The 17698-nt window shown below is 37.9% G+C and overlaps 1 protein-coding gene across 1 annotated transcript in view; it reads left to right on the plus strand.

Annotated features, from left to right (window-relative positions):
• The window catches only part of MTMR8 (myotubularin related protein 8), a 60560-nt gene that overhangs the window by 42501 nt on the left and 361 nt on the right, over window positions 1-17698 (plus strand). The window contains exons 12-14 of the mRNA XM_045847380.1: window positions 2713-2913; window positions 4670-4798; window positions 14645-14768. Of these exons, the coding sequence (XP_045703336.1) occupies window positions 2713-2913; window positions 4670-4798; window positions 14645-14768 (454 nt within the window). The remainder of the gene's footprint in view (window positions 1-2712; window positions 2914-4669; window positions 4799-14644; window positions 14769-17698) is intronic.

Consider the following 17698-nt stretch of genomic DNA (forward strand, 5'->3'; position numbering starts at 1 on the left):
CAAGGGGGGTGGAAGCAGGGGAGGAAGGTGGGGATGGCTGGGGTTGGGGGAGAGTAGTGGGGGATAAATGCAGACAACTATACTTGAACAACAATAAAATAATTTTTAAAAATAATTTTTAAAATAATTTCATTTGATTACCATTCCTAGTCATTTAAACCCACCCATTCACTCTTCCTTCATCAGCAAACATTGGGGCAGGAAATATGCCAGGTTTTGAGGAGACTATGTTGAATCAAATATGGTGTTTGTCTCTTCTTTTACACAAAAGAAAATCGTTGATGACATTATAGTTTGATAAACGCTATGACAAAACATAAAAATAAATGAATATAAGAACCTAACCCATTCTGGGGCAAAGAAGTCTTTCTAAAATTGGTGGCATTTTAGAACATTCAAGAATATAAGGTTGAGGATTTGAAAGAGACAGTGGGTGTTTTGTAGAATAAGATTCCTAAAGAAACAAGAGGGAGTGAACACTTCCCTTCACATGAAAAGGTTAGTGAGCCCTGGCCAGTGTGGCTCTGTTGGTTGGGCATCATCTCACAACCAAAAGATTGTGGGTTCGATTCTTGGTCAGGGCACATGCCGAGTTTGCAGGTTTGGTCCCTGGTCAGGGCATGTAGAGAAAGGCATTCAGTCGATGTTTCTCTCTGACATTGATGTTTCTCTCCCTTTCTTTCTCCTTCCTTTCCCTTCTCTCTTGAAAATCAATAAGCATGTCCTCTGGTGAGGATAAAAAAAAAGATTAGTTAAAGCTATAACTAAGAACACCTATGGAGATTGGATAGAAGGACAGTCAGTGAAGGAACTAATTGTGTGAGTGTCAGAGACAAAAGTTAGATATTTTTTCTTGATGGCCTTGATTTTTTTCAGTGACACTGTAGACACCAATGTGAAATAGGTTAGGTGTTTGATAGGATAGCTTAAAATTTCCAAGAGCTGTAAGGTTGATGGGAAAACAGTGTTTTAAGAACATACATAAAGATTATTGGGGAGCAATTACATTGTAGCTGAGTATGGACACTTTATTTTAAATGGAATCAGTTTGCACGGTTTTATAATGTTCTCAAGCAGCATTCATCAGTCAGGGTTTGGAAGCAGAGAACATAGCTTTTTAGGTTCATCTATAGTTTGATTTTGAATGAGAATAATGTCAAGAAAGACCAGGAAGTTGAAGAAAATGGGGAGAGAATAGTTGATGGAGCAGAATGTAGAGCATAGGCTGGATAAGGAAGACAGGGAAGCCAGCAGGAATCTGGCAAGTTGAGAGGTCCAGAGATGAGGACTGGAGGAGGTAATATGAGTAACCTTTGGAAATATACTATATTTCCATATAGTATACATATATATACCATATTGGAAATATGGCGGTCAGAGTAGGATATTGAGATTAAAATTGCAAAGTGGACTGCGAACCTCTAGGTAACTTCAAGAACCAGCCTATGGCCACGGATATGGAGGGTTGATAGTGGGGTAGAGGAAGACTTTGGTGAAGATAATTGGATTTGAGTTAGTTAAGGAACCTGCTAAGTCAGTGTAGGTCATCTGCATGGACCCCAAAGATAAGACTTAAGACAGGAGTCAGGTTCTTCAGAAAACATGGGGGAGTGACCCAGAGATTGGTATAAGACAATAGTAAGGAAGGGGGAGGTGGTGTAAACTCAATAGCATGACCCATAATGGAAATGTTTTTTAGAGAGTGAAAACAATAGTAGAAAGCAATGGTAGAAGCAAGGAGAAAGTTGATCCCACTTCTGCCCTGTTTCAGGATTATGCTTTCTGAAAGGGGAATGATGAGCATTGTCCATTTGATTTGGGCCTCAGGAAGAGATGGTGTCCTTGGTGAGACATATTTAAGTTAAATAAGAAGGTGGAACATACAGTGTAAAATATGAGGATGCCATGTTTGTTTTCAGTGGATAGTAGAGTTGGTAAAGAGGGCATCACGGGAGAGGAAGCATTAAACAGTTCTAGGGTGGGGTTTGTTCATTCATATAACTGTTTATTAAATATCTATTTCATGCCAAGAACTGTACTAGAAACAACATAGTTATGGTCCTTGTTCACATGGAGCTAAATGTGGCTGTTTAAAATCAAATTAATTAAAATTAAATACTACAATAAAAATTTCAGTTCCTGCCATGGCTGGCATAGCTCAGTGGATTGAGCGCTGGCCTGTGAACCAAAGAGCCACTGGTTCAATTCCCAGTCAGGGCACATGCCTGGGTTGCAGACCAGATCCCCAAGTAGGGAGTGCACAAGAGGCAGCCACACATGGATGTTTCTCTCCCTTTCTTTCTCCCTCCCTTCCCCTCTCTCTAAAAATAAATAAATAAAATCTTTTTTTTTAAATTCTGTTCCTCAATCACACCAGCCACATTTCAATTGTTTAATGAGTTAGTGACTACCATCTTGGACAACACAGATATGGGACATTTCTATCATTGCAGAGAAGTTCATTTTTAAAGATGGTGTAAGAGGAAATTGAATAGATGACCAAAGGGCTTACAGTCGATGACAGTGAAGGAATGCCAGTAGTTAAGAGGTCTGTTGGGTTTAACAAGCTTTGAGATTCCACATGACATTTGGCCTGAGATGTTTCTTTCCCAATGGCAACAGAGACAAAAGGTGCCCTCGTTGTAGCCTATTCCAATAGTGTAATACCTGATGTTAACCACTGTCTTTTTTACCTTTATTTGCATCTCTCAGGTGTGGCCATCTGCATGGGGACTCTAAAGAAGTCTCCCCTGTTTTCACCCAGTTCCTAGACTGTATCTGGCAATTAATGGAACAATTTCCTTGTGCCTTTGAGTTTAATGAAATCTTTCTGCTAGAGATCCATGACCATGTTTTTTCCTGCCAGTTTGGGAACTTCCTTGGAAACTGCCAGAAGGATCGGGAAGATATGAGGTAAATTCAGTTTGTGAGAAAACACTGAATAGGGAGCTGGGGTGAGTACAAAAGGAATATGCCCACACCCTACATTTGAGACAGAAGTTCAGGAAAGGGGAGATAGCATGATAAAAAGAACTTTTGAAGCATAAAGCACTCAGTGTTTGCATGGGGATTCCTCAGAACCTCAGATTCCTCCTCTGTTAGAGATAATACCTACCTTTCAGAGAAATCACTTGTGTCAGAGATCATGTAATGGCAGCCCATTAGCCAATTCTAGCTCAATAGGTGTGTTTTGTTTAGTGTGTGGAGTATTTGTTAAACTGTGAATTAGTTGCCAACATTTAAATATCAGGATATTTCACATAAAAATCCAGTTAGTTTAGGATTTTGTCCTAACTAGAAAAGCCATTGTGCCAAGATATTCTTCTGCAACCAGACCTTTCTTAAACCCTCTCCCAAGATGCCTTTAGACACATTAGTTCTGTTTAGGCATTAAAACTCAAGATCTATTCCATATTCTTTTTTCCACCCTCTTAAAATGAAGATAATATATCCTAGACCCATTCCCCACACAAATGTGAATCTCCATGTAAAAGTATAGAAGTTGAACATTTTAACACATATTAAAATAGTGGTTACTTAAAACAGACAGAAGTATTATTCATTCATAAAAGGAAAAGCAAGGGCTCTAGAATCAGAGAGACCTGGGTTCATATTTTGTCTCTGTTAGCCTCTGCTATGTTAACTTTAACAAATTAATTTTTGGTCTCACTTTCTCATTACTAATTTGGAGATAAATATCACAAAAAATTAATGAGGGATTTTACATACAGTCCAAAACAGTATTTGACACATGGTAAATAATAAATATTAGCTACCTTACCTCTGCAAGATTTTTTTCTGTTTTTACCCAACAACAAATGAGAAAGAAAGATATACAGGGCCTTTGGCCTCCCTGGAATGGTCTGTAAAACTTACAAGACTACACTTTTAGGTCCTACCACCCCTACCACTCCTCTTTGTTCTTTTCCTTGAGATGATGTGTGCAAATGACCTTTGCATGCATGGTCATGCAGCAGCTCTCATGGGGAACCAGTGGATCCCATGCTTTCTCAGGTGTTAACTAAGGGGCTTCCTTGCTTGAAAAGCAAGGTCCCATGATCTCAACTAAGGTATAAGAGTTAGTCTTACAGTATAAATATCACAGTCTTTAGGTGCTCGCATAGGATAACTTACAACTATTTGCTAATATAAATTACCAACTGTCTTTCACCATTTTATACCTTCAGAGAGGAAGAGAAGCTGGCTTGAAATGAAATAAAATATAGAACCAGAAATTCACCCTCTAAGCTATCTGTTAACTTACCAGAATTTTAAAAATTATTCCAAGTTTTTTAAAACTGGAAAGGTGACCAGTTCATAGAGTCCTGGATTTAGAAGAGACCTGAGAGGTCACATTATGTGACTGAGAAGACAGGCCCAGAGAAAGCCAGGGTCATTCCTAAGATCGCATAGCTACTCCACAGCAGAGACTCTCCAATATAGAACTCTAACTTCTTGCTCATTTAAAAACGGGTAAATTGAAGTCCAGAAAGTTTATTATTCAATCAATGCTCATTAGCCCCTTACTACCATTTTCCTTCTGTCATATCTTATCCCTCTCCCTTGAGTTGGGCTACTTATTAGGAACACTTGGCTGATTATCTTGTTCGACAGGACTATTGAGCCTACCGACTTGCTGTTTTTAATTGTGGGGCTTTTTTTTTTACAGAGTCTATGAGAAAACACATTGTGTGTGGCCTTTCTTGGCTCAGAAGAAACCAGACTTCAAGAACCCTCTCTACAAAGGCTTAAATATGTATGAGATGCTCGATCCTAGCACTTTGCCCTGCAACATTCAGTAAGTTCCTGAGCTGTCCCCTCCTTTTTAACAGAGGACCTCAGAGTCTCAGCTTCTTTGACTCTCCTCGTGTAGCTGCCATCATCTTCACAAGTCTGGGTGTGGAGTAGACACTCTCGCCACAACACCCATTCCTTCCTGCCCTAAAACAAAGTTACCCTCCTTTTGGTTTTCAGGGTTTTACTCGTGTAGGGAAATAAATAAGAAATAATAGTTCATTTGTAGTAATACAACCAGTCAGGATGTTGATTCAATCCTTAGGCTTTCCTTGTATCTTCCTCTTCTTTCCCACCCTTTCCCTCAACATAGAGAAGGAAAAACAGAAATAGAAAGGGTTGGTATTGTTTCCAATACTTACCCAAAAGAGTATAAATACAGGCTGTTGTGTTCACTGACCACAACTGAATGGAGTATAAGAAAGAGCTGAATATGTTTATTACCTCTAATAGCTTATTTTCTGTATTCCTTAGAATTTTGTATATATAAGATTTTGTCATTCCTGAATAAATATTGTTTTACTTAGTCCTTTCCAATATGGATGCTTTTAATTGCCAAATTGTCTTTATTAGATCTTCTTGGAGTGTTTTGTTTTTTTAAGATTCCTACTATGGTTTCTTTGATCAATTGGTTATTTAAGAGTGTGTTACTTAATTTCCACATATTTGTGAGTTCTCCTACTTTCCTTTCGTAATTGTAATTTATTTCTAATTTTATTCTACTGTTGTCAGAGAACATACTTTGCATGATTTCAATCATTTTAAATTTATTAACTCTTGTTTTAAGACCTAACATAAGTTATATCCTGGAGAATATAAATAAAACCTATTTTTTAAATGATGTGTATTATTTGAGAAGAATGTGTATTCTTTTGTTGTTAGGTATACTGTTTTATTATGTATGTTAGTTCAAATTGATATATAATGTTGTTCAAGTCCTCTATTTTCTTACTGATCTTCCACCTCTTTTTTCTGTTCATTATGGAAAGTGGAATATTGAAGTCTCCAGCTATTACTATAAAACTGTATATTTTTCCCTTCAGTTCCATCAACTGTCTATTTCTCCCTTTGATTCCATCAATTTTTGTTTCATATATATTTTGGGATTTATTGTTAGGTGCATATGTGTTTGTAATTATATATTCTTGATGCATTGACTCTTTTATTAATATATAATATCTTTATTTTTCTCTTGTAACAATTTGACTTAAAGTCTACTTTATCTTCATTAACATAGCCACACCAGCTCTCTTTTCATTACTGTTGCATGGACTATCTTTTCCTGTTCATTAACCTTTTTCACTTTGAATCGAAAGTGAGTTTCTTGAAGGTAGCATGGAGTTAGATCATGCTTTAGATCATGTTTTTGTTAACCCATTTTGCAAGCTTTGCCTTTTAATTAGACAATTTAGTGTATTTATATTTAAAATAATTCCTGAGAAGAAGCAACTTCTGCCACTTAGTTTCTTATTTTCTATGTATTTTCTATCTTTTTAAAAAAGAGTTTATCTATTTATTTTTAGATAGAGGGGAAGGGAGGGAGAAAGGGAGAGAAACATCAATGTGAGGGAGAAATATCAATCAGTAGCCCCTCACATGCGTGCTGGCTTCTTGCATGCACCCTGACCTGGGACGGAATGCAACCCAGGTATGTGTGCTGACCAGGAATCAAACCAGCAACCTTTTGCTTTGTGGGACAATACCCTACCAGCTGAGCCACACCAGCCAGGGAATGTATCATTTCTTTTCTGTTCCTTAATTTTTCCATTACTATTGGAAAATCTATTAAATTAATATTTAAGTATATCATTATAATTCCCTTCTCTTTCCTTTTCTGTATATTTATTAGTTATTATTTGTCATCCCAGTAATTATAATTAACATCTTACATTCATAACTGTCTAGTTTCTATTAATACCAACTTTGCTTCAATTGTATGCAAAATCTTATATTCCCATACAGCTCCATTCCCCTATTTATACTATTGTTTTCACAAATTACATCTTATACATTGTATGTCTATTAACATATACCTATAATTACTGTTTTTGAAATTTTTTAAAGAGGAAAAGAGGAATTACAAATCAAAAATAAAATATTGCTGGCTTGTGTATTTATGTAATTAGTCATCTCTATTGGTAGTCTTTATTTTTTTTTTGTATGGCTTACAATTACTGTATAGTGTCTTTTAATTTCAGCCTAAAGATCATTTTTTCATTTTTTCTTGCAGAGCACGTGTACTAATGATTAGCTCCTTTGGTCCCTGTTTATTTGGCAATATCTTAATTTCTCCTTCATTATTGAAGGATAGTTCTGCCAGACATAATTCTTGGTTTACAGGTTGCTTTTTCTTTTAGTCCTTTAAATATGTGATCCCACTGCCTTCTGGCTACAGTGATTTCCAATGAGAAATCAGCTGTTAATCTGATTGAGGATCCCTCATGTGTGATGGGTAGATTCTCTCTTGTTGCTTTCAAGATCCTGTCTTTTGATGTTTGATTCATCCTACTTAGAGTTTCTTAAGGTTCTTAGATGTTTAGGTGCATATCTTTCATTAAATATTCACAGGCCATTATATCTTTGAATATTCTTTCCACCCCTTTCTATCTCTTCTATCCTTATGGGGCTACCATTATGTGTGTGTTGCTGTGCTTGATAGTTTCCCACAAGGTTCTCAGACTGTTCACTTTTCATCATTGTTTTTTCTTTCTACCCCTTAGAGTGGGCAATCTGAATAGACCTCTCTTCCACTTAATTCATTCTTCTGCCTGCTCAAATAGGTTGTTGAATCCCTCTAGTTAACTTTTTTTATTTCACTTATTGTACTTTTTATCTCCACAATTTATATTTGGTTTCTTTTAATAATTTCTCTCTTTATTGATACTTGTCACTTGGTAAAATATTATTTTCCTGGTTTTCTTTAGTTCTATGAGCATATTTAAGACAATTGGTTTAAAGCATTTGCCTAATAAGACTAATGCCTGGGCTTACTTATGAACAATTTCTGTTAATTTTTCCCCCCTATGAATGGGTCATATTTTCTTGTTTTCCTCCATGCCTCTTATTCTTTTCTATTCACAACTGGACAGTTGGAATATTATAATATGATATTCTGGAAATCAGACCCCCCCCCTTTAAGGTTTGTTGCTATCTGTAATGGGTTGTATAATAGTTATTTGATTAGTGACTTTTCAAAACTATTTCATCAAGACTGTATTCTTTGACATGTGTGGTGACTGAATTTTCCTTCCATTACCTAAGTGGTCAGCTAGTGATTTGACAGACGTATCTTTAAATGTCATAAAATAAAAGTAATTTTCAGCCTTTGCAGATTGGCTCTGTGTTGGTGTGCACCTTCAGTGCTTAGCCAGGCCATTTATAGCTCTCCCTTAGGCTTCACTTCCTGTGGTGCAGAGCCTAAAAGTCAGCAACAGGTGAAACCTTAGAGTCTTTTCTGGTCTTTTCTGAGCATGTGTCTAGCCCTAGGCATATACCTGGCCTTCTACATATACCTTGTTATATACAGGAGTATTTCAGTGCCCTTATTTTCCCATGTACAGGTATTGTCTTCCTAAACCTCTTTCTTCCAGGACTTTTCAATATGTCTGCTGCTTGCCCCATGTATGATCCCTTGCCTCAACTGACTTTTTTTTTAGTACATTTGCCTTTAAATTCTTTTGACCTTGTCTGGAAGGCCACCCCAGTCCTGATAAAGTTCTGAGTAGGGCAAAACAAGCTCCTGAGCCCATGCATTGGGGGGATACTACAGAAGTCAAAGTACACAACCACAATATTTTGATTAAAAGGTCTGTATTGTCCCCTCTGGCACCAGAAAGCCACATTGTTAATGTAAACTGCCATCCACAAAGCCACTACTGGGTTAGGGAGTGAAAGCCAGCAGGCAGGTGAGTCAAAATGTTGTAACACATTCTTATCGGAACGTATCAGCTTTAGTTTGCATTACACATTCTCCTGGTTGTTACAAAGTTTTAATTAGATTCTGAACTTTCAAGCAAGTTTTGATTATACTGTTTTAGCTTTTACTTCTAGGTATTTGGTGCATTCAGACTCAATATTTGTATATAGTGTAATGTAAGTGTCCAACTTCATTCTTTTGCATATGGATATCTCATTTTTCAATATCATTTGTTAAAAAGACTATCCTTACCCCTCTGAATGATCTTGGTATACTTATCAAGAATTATTTAACCATATATATGATTGTTTACTTCTAAGCTTCCTATTTCTATTTCATTGGTCAGTTAGTCTCTCTTTATGTTAGCATCTACACTGTTTTGATTATTGTGGTAAGTATTTTATTCTTTTTGATGGGATTATAATAGAAGCATTTTCTTAAATTCATTTTAGGTGGATAATTGTTAATACACAGAAACACAGATTTTTGTGTTGTTTTGAATACTGAAACTTTGCTGAATTTAAACTTTTTTGTGTTTGGACTCAGGGTTTTCCACACATAAGATCATGTTATACGCAGACAAAGATGATTTTACTTATCCCTTTCCAATTTGGAAGCCTTTATTTATTTTTTTTTTGCCTAATTGTTTTGGATAGGACCACCAGTCCTGTATAAAACAAGGTGGCAAAAATAAGTACCCTTGTCCTTTATCTTAAAAGAAATGCTTTCAGTCTTTTATCTTTCATATATGACCTTTATTACATTGATATACTCTCCCTCTATTCTAGTATATACATTGAGTATTTTTTATCATGAAAGGGTGTTGAATTTTGTCATGTTTTTTCTGATTATCATGTATTTTTCCCCAGTCATTGTTAATGCAGTATATTACATTGATTGGCTTTGCATATGTTAAATCATACCCGCATTCTAGGAATAAATCCCACCTGGGTATAGTTTATATTCTTTATTTTTCTTTTCTTTTTATTTATTTTTAAAAATTATATTTATTGATTTATGCTGTTACACTTGTCCTAATTTTTCCTTCTTGGGCCCCCTCCAGCCAGCATCCCCAACTTCCTCAGGCAATCCCCCGCTTTTGTTCATGTCCATGGGTCATGTGTATAAGTTCTTTGGCTCCTCCATTTCCTATACTGTGCTTTACATCCCCATGGCTATTCTGTAGCTACCAATTTATACTTCTTAACCCTCTTCCCCACCTCTTCACCTGTTCCCCCATATATTCCTCCCATCTGGCAACCATCAAAACACTCTGTATCCATGATTCTGTCTCTGTTCTTGTTTGCTTAGTTTGTTTGTTTAGATTCAATTGTTGATAAGCATGTATTTGTTGCCATTTTATTGTTCATAGTTTTGATCTTCATTTTCTTAAATAAGTCCCTTTAATATTTCATATAATAATGGTTTGGTGATGATGAATTCCTTTAGTTTTTTCTTGTCTGGGGAGCTCTTTATCTGCCCTTCAATTCTAAAGGATAGCTTTCCTAGGTAGAGCAATCTTGGCTGTAGGTCCCTGCTTTTCATGACTTTGAATATTTCTTGCCAATCCTTTCTAGACTGCAAAGTTTCTTTTGAGAAATCAGCTGACAGTTTTATGGTAACTCCCCTGTAGGTAGCTAATGCCTTTTCTCTTACTACTTTTAAGATTCTCCCTTTATCTTTAAACTTTGGCATTTTAATTATGGTGTGTCTTAGAGTGGGTCTCTTTGCATCCATCTTGTCTGGGACTCTCTGTGTTTCCTGAACTTGCATGTCTATTTCCTTCATCAAAATAGAGAAGTTTTCTTTCATTATTTTTTTCAAATAGATTTCTAATTTCTTGCTCTTTCTCTCTCATTCTGGCACCCCTATGATGTAAATGTTGGGATTCTTTCAACTTTAAAAACAAATTAGCTATTTTATTTATTTTTTAGAGAGGGGAAGGGAGAGGGAAAGAGAGGGAGAGAAAGATCAATGTGTGATTGCCTCTCGCACACCCCACTCTGGGGACCTGACCTGCAACCCCAGCATGTGCCCTAGATTGGGAATCAAACCTGTGACCTTTTGGTTTGCAGGCCACCATTCAATCCACTGAGCCACAAGAGCCAGGACCCTCATTTTTGGGGATTCTTTTTTGTTGTTGTTGTTCTAATTGGCTGTTTTTTGCTTCCTTACCTTTCAAATCATTGATTTGATTCTTAGCTTCATCCACTGTACTGTTGTTTCCCTATAAATTGTTTTGTATTCCAAGTATTGTATCCTTCATTTCTGACTGGATCGTTTTCATGCTGTTGATATCCTCACTAAGTTCCTTGAGCATCCTTATAACCAGTGTTTTGTGCTTCGCACCTGATAGATTACTTATCTCCATCTTATTTAGCTCTTTTTCTGGAGTTTTGATCTGTTCTTTCATTTGGGTCATATTTCTTTGTCTCCTCGTTTTGGTGGCCTCCCTATGTTTTTTCTGTGTATTAGGTGGAACTGCTATGACTCCATGTCTTGGTAGTGTGTCCTAATATAGTAGGTGTGTATTGCAGGGCCCAGTGGCACAGCCTCCCCTATCACCCAAGCTGGGTACTTGAGACGTGCCCTTTGTGTGGACTGAATACACCTTCCTCTTATAGTTGATCCTTGGTTGCTATTGGTAGATCAATGGGAGGGATTTACCCAGGCCAGTCAGAGGCAAGATTTGGCTGTGACCACTGACCACCAACCTCCAACCACCATGGAGAATCAGCTGTGCAGGGGCAAGGTGGTGGAGTTCCACCTGTGCTCTTCGTGGGTGTATCCTGCTTGAGTTTCAAAGCAATCTACAGATGACTGCTACTTTTTCTGGGCTTGGAGGTTCCCAGGCGATGTCAAGCTGTGAACCTAGGCTGGCTGCTGCTAGTACCGGGGCTGGGGCCATTTAGCAAGAGGGATGGGGGCTGGGGGTTCATTGAGGCCGGCTGTACCTTATTTGAGAGAATTTAGGAAGTTGTGAAGTATGAGCCAAGACCAGCCATTCATATGGAAAAACAACTGTTCACAACTTGGATGGACCCATAATTTGGGTAGGCTAGAGCTTCAGGGAATCTTCAGAGTGGGGCAAACAGTATTAGCCAGGTTGATGGAGCCTCAGATATGGCACCCACCTGCCAGCTCTGTGTCTCTGTGGGGAAAGGGTTTAGAAAAGGAACAATGGCCTCTGCCCACTTTTCTGTAGGGAGAAAGCTGTCCCTAGCTCGCATCTTGATGCCAGACATTTCAGTTCAGTTTCTCCGTGTATGCCACTGGTATCTTTCAAGCTGCTTCCCCAGTGATGGGGCTCAGAGGGAGTGAGCCTGAGTAAGTTCATGTGTGGGTTCTTTAAGAAGAGCTGCTTGGGACTCCAGAAGTTTTTCCACTGACTCAATCCCTGCTGGTTTTGGCAGACAAAAGTTGTGGGGACTCACCTTCCTGGCACTGGAACCCTGGGCTGTGGGGCCTGGTGTGGGGCTGGGACTCGTTGCTCCCAAGATATCCCTCCTGAATTTTTATCCAGTGCATGTGGGTGTGGGACCAGCCAGTTTTGCATTCTGCCCCTCTCACCAGTATGGATGGATGTGATTTGTTTACTTCCATAGTTGTTGGACTTCCATTCAACTCGTTTTCTGCTAGTTCTGAGTGATGGTTGTTCTATACATTAGTTGTAATTTTGATGTGGTTGTGCGAGGAGGCAAGCCATGTTTACCTATGCTGCCATCTTTCTGGAAGTCTCACTGTGAATCTTTTAAGGACTCTTTTGTATTTAAGGAGTCACTTTTCTTTTGCTACTGTCAAGATTCTCTCTTTGTCTTTGAGAAACTCTGTTTTATTTTAATGTGTTTTGGTGTGAATCTATTTGGATTTATCTTACTTGAAAATTGCTGAGCTTCCTATAGTCTATATTAATTTTTGTCCTCAAATTTGGGAAGTTTTCAGCCATTATTTCTTCAGATAACCCCTACACCCTTTCCCATTTCTCTTCCCCTTCTGAGACTCCTATTATGCCTGTATTGGTATAATTAATGTTCTTCCATGGTTCCCTTAGGTTCTGTTTATTTTTCTTCATTCTTTTTTCTTTTGGGTCCTCAAATTCATTAATTTCAAGTGACCTGTATTCACGTTTGCCGATTCTTTCCTCTGTCTAATTAAATTTGTGTTGGGCCTAGCTAGTGAATATTTCAATTTAGTGTTTTTGTTTTTCAACTCCCGAATTCCTGTTTGGTTCTTTTTTTCATGTATTTACTTCTTTAATGATATTCTTATTTTGATTCCAAATCATTTTCCTTATTTTGTTTATTTGCCTTCATCCTCTTTGAGCTCAATAAACCTATTTAAAGCAGTTTTAAATGTTTTGTCAAGTAAGCCAAAGGCCTGCTACTTTTTAAGGTTTCTGGATATTTATTTCATTCCTTTGAATGGACTATGTGTCTCTGTTTCTCTATATGATTCATCATCTTTTCTTGAAATTGGGGCATTTAAAAATTAGATACTTCTCCCAGTCTTTGAGAACTTGTCTCCATCCAAGGGAAGGTCTATACTAATCAACCCAGTTTAAAAGTTCAGGATCCATCCAAACCTTTTCTGGACATGTATCTTCCCTGGGCTTGTTGCATATGCTTTTATTCCCATTCCCCATATACTCAAGTACTTTTACATGTACTAGTTTTCTGAAGAGCTTCACCACTGCTTCTCATAAGCCTTGGGAGTTCTCTTATATTCCTCTGTCCATAATCTCTTGCCCCAAGGCACCAAGTGTCTGCAGAACCCCTGCACCTCTCACCTGCCACTGCTTTGACCATTCCAGTTAGTGTTTCATGGCAGGTGAGGCAGGAATTAATCCTCTGGGCAGCCCATAGACAAGCCAAAACATTGCAAGCCACTTTCAGTCTTTTCGTTCCATCCTGATGGAGGAAGTGGGAACTGAGCCCAGCCTTCCCATTTACACTGTGCTACACTGAGGAGATGGCAGGCAAGGATGAGCAAAAGCACTATGAATTTTTCTAAAATTCTAGGTACAGCCCTGGCTGGTGTGGCTCAGTGGATTGAATGCCTGTGGACCAAAGGGTCACTGGTTCGATTCCTAGTCTGGGCACATGCCTGGATTGCAAGCCGGGTCCCTGGTGGATGGGGACACATGAGAGGCAACCACACATTGATGTTTCTCTCCCTCTCTTTCTCCCTCCTGCCCCTCTCTCTAAAAATAAATAAATAAAATCTTTAAAAAATAAAATAAAATTCTCAATACAGTTTGTTTTGGTTAGGCATTCACTTGATTGCTCTAGCTTCTTACATTTTTTCTAGAGTTCTCACAAAGTTACTTTGGCCCATCTATTTTATTTTTATTTACTTATTGTTTCCAGGGGAGAACTAGGACCTGTAACTTCCAAATTTGTCATCTTACTCATATCATTCCCTATTAACTATTAAAACTGCATATGAATCTATATTTTTTTCAAAATAAAAAGTTTCCCTGCCCTAGCTGGTGTGGCTCAGTGGATTGAGTGCCTGCCTGCAAACCAAAGAGTCGCTAGTTCTATTTCCAGTCAGGACACATGCCTGCGTTGCAGGCCAGGTCCCCAGTAGGTGGTGCACGAGAGGCAACCACACACTGATGTTTCTCTCCCTCTCTTTCTCCTTCCCTTCCCCTCTCTAAAAATAGCATAAGTAAAATATTTTTTAAAGTTCCACTTAATTTTTAAAAAGAAGCTCAAAGTTGCTCACATCCAAAGTGTCTCTTTCAGCAGAGTTCTTTCTGCCTTGAACATTACTCTTCAGTTATGAGCATGTCCATTCTTTTTAATGTTATTAAATTTACCTTATTTTTGAGATCTGCCCACCTACCAGGGTTATATTTTCTTGACATAAGGAAAAATAGTAATCTATTTCTCCAGCTAAACTAATGCACTTTTTTCTTTTTATTTATTCAAGGTTCTGGTGTGGAATGTATAATCGCTTTGACAAAGCGCTACATCCCCAGCAAAGTATGATAGAGAGCCTCCTGGAAATTGAGAAGCAGAAAATGCTGCAGGTAGATGTCCACAAACTAGAAATGGTTCTGGAAAAAGCCTTAAAATGAGCCCCTCTTTCCCATTCTGTGTAGGCCCAGGCCACTTGGAGTTGAATTGGTACTTGTGAAAAGGTGCCTGGCTGGCTTGTTATACTTTCTGGCTTCCAGATGTCCTGGGTATACAGAGTCTGAGGCACAACTCTTTTTCTTACTTCCCATACAATGTGGTAGATATCACGCTTAGCTAGTTAAACAATGGATTGGTTCCCTTTTTAATTTGGATGTAATTACTAGGAGAAACAAGAAGGAACAACAGGGAAGTCATACTGTTGTTTATTATCTATCAAGAGAATAAATATAACATCTTGAATATACTGGTAAGAACAATGGAATTGTTCTATTTTAAATTAGGAAAATCTTATAAAAATTCTCATTTTCTCCCCACATAGATTGCAAATTGTTCATTGAGTGCTCATGCTATGTGTGTTCATTTTGCACTGTAATACCAGCAAAACCAAAATCAGACACTTGTTTTTAATTATGGATTAGACAAGTTAAGATTTTCTTTCAAAATATGAAAAATGTTGAGCTGCTTCTAGAATCTAGTGGTCCTTAACAGTGTGTTTGAAGGAGGGGGAGGAGTACTTCTTAGAAAAGAATTCTTAGAAAGGGTGTGCTATTTAGGAACTGGGAGTGAACCCACTTTAAGCCAGATTAAGGCATAGCTTTTCCTCTCCCTTAAGTAAACAAATACCTTTTATTGGAAAATAAATGTATTGTGATTACATCAGATCTCAAACTTTTGAATGTCCTCTTGGGAAGCAATAGTTAGTTACTTTTTTCCATTTTTTTTAAAATAGAGATACCCTGGCTGGGTGGCTCAATTGGTTGGAACATCATCCTGTATACCAAATGGTTGCAGGTTCAATCCCTGGTCAGGGTTCATACCTAGGCTGTGGGTTCAGTCTCCAGTCAGGGCATGTATAGGAGGAAACTGATCAATGTTTCTCTTTCTGTGTGTGTATCTATCTCTCCCTCTCTCTCTCCCTTCCTTTCTCACTAAAATCAATATATATGTCCTTGGGTGAGGATTTTTAAAACAAGAAGAGGAGGTCCTGGTCAGTTAGCTCGGTTAATTAGAGCATTGTCCTGATATGCCAAGGTTGCAGGTTCAATTCCCAGTCAGGGCACATATAAGAGTCAACAAGTGAATGCATAACTACGTGGAACAACAGATATCTATCTATCTCTATCTCTGTCTCTCTCTCCCCTCCTTTGTCTAAAATCACTAAATAAACTATAAAAATAAAAAATAAGGAAAATTGAAACATGCCTTAAAATTATAGGAAACAAGGGAAGCAAGCAAGTCCTGGGAAGACCAAGTCCTAGGCAGAACTGAGAAGTAGGAAAACTTTCCTAGGGTCTCCTGCCTTGTCTTTTAGCTGTTAGCAACAAGGCCTCCAGATCAGGTAGGTAATTTCTAGACTCAGCCATGTAACTTATTGCTACCTGATTCCTGAGAGAATCAGATTATTCATTCTAGATAGAATCAGATCATTCTCTGATTATAAAGTAAAAAATTAAGTAAGGCTTTAAAAAATATATACATAATTGTAAACATCATGTTTTAATGTACAGAAGAAAGAAGTGGCCCCTAATATTATTACCCAAATAAACCTGTCCAAATTTTATTTTTTAGTTTTTGAAAAATTTTATTCATTTTTAGAGAGAGGGAGGGAGGGAGAAACAGAGGGAGAGAAACATCAACATAAGAGAGAGACATCAGTCGGTTGCCTTTTGAAGGCACCCCGACCTGGGATTGAACCTGCAACCCAGGCATGTAACCCAACTGGGAATTAAACCAGTGACCTTTCATTTTGTAGGACAACACCCAGCCAAGTGAGCCACACTGGTCAGGGCAATTTTCCCTGTGGAAAATTTTTAAAGGTAATTAATGTGCAAAGTTAGAATATGCAGAATACAAAAGCATACAAAATGAAGAAATATTTTAAAAACTTCCCCAGCTATCTACCCTCCAGTGGTTACCACTGTGTGTGTGTGTGTGTGTGTGTGTGTGTGTGTGTGTGTGTGTGTGCATGTACAAGACAGGAGACAGAGACAGATTGATCGATTGACTGATTTCATGGTACCTGGAAAAAAATGAAAATGCCTGTTCTCCAAGGCAGGAGCTCTTAACTGGAGTCCATGAACCCACAAGTGTCCACAGATGCCTTTGGGGCATCTGTGACACCCCTGAAATTATATCTAAAATCTGTGTATGTATCTGTATATATTGCTGTCTCATGCTCACATATGTGCGTGCATGCAGTTTTCTGAGAAGAAGGTAGGTCCATTATTTTCTTCAGATTTTCAAAAGGGTCTATGACCGCCAGAAAGTTAAGTATCATTGAATCATTGTGTTGTCCCTGAAAGTGAAAATATCCATGGGAGGTAGCATGAAGTAGTTGACAGGTTATAGACAGATTATAGATTTTGGCATTAAAAAGGAAATAATAGTCACATCCCAGCCCTACCACTTCTTAAATGTGTGAATTTGGGTGACTAACTTGTATTTTCTGAGCTTCAGTTTTCTCATCTGTAACATACAGCTAATACCTAATTAGTAGGATTCTTATGAGTATAAAAGAAAATACTTTATGTAAAGTTTCCGGCACATAAAATCATTCAACAAATGTTAAGGAGCCTCCCCCTTGCCCTCTTGCTCCCGGTAATAAAATCGCACTTATTAGAAAAAAGTACTTTTATAAAGATATAAGACCCTTGAGGATCTTTTAATGGTTGGGCTTTTAAAGCGCTATGTCAAATGATGAAGAAAAATGATTAAGGGTAATGTGGGGGGACAGAAGGTCATTTGATAACATATAAGTAACAGTAGGCAGGACCCCTGCAGGTCTATGTGATATTTTCCTAGTTTTTCTCCTGTTTATAATTCTTTTCAACCATTCCTTGCTCCC

This window comes from Phyllostomus hastatus, unplaced genomic scaffold (assembly GCF_019186645.2).
Source record: "Phyllostomus hastatus isolate PE091 unplaced genomic scaffold, TTU_PhHast_1.1 phas_contig_551, whole genome shotgun sequence".
Classification (NCBI taxonomy): domain Eukaryota; kingdom Metazoa; phylum Chordata; class Mammalia; order Chiroptera; family Phyllostomidae; genus Phyllostomus; species Phyllostomus hastatus.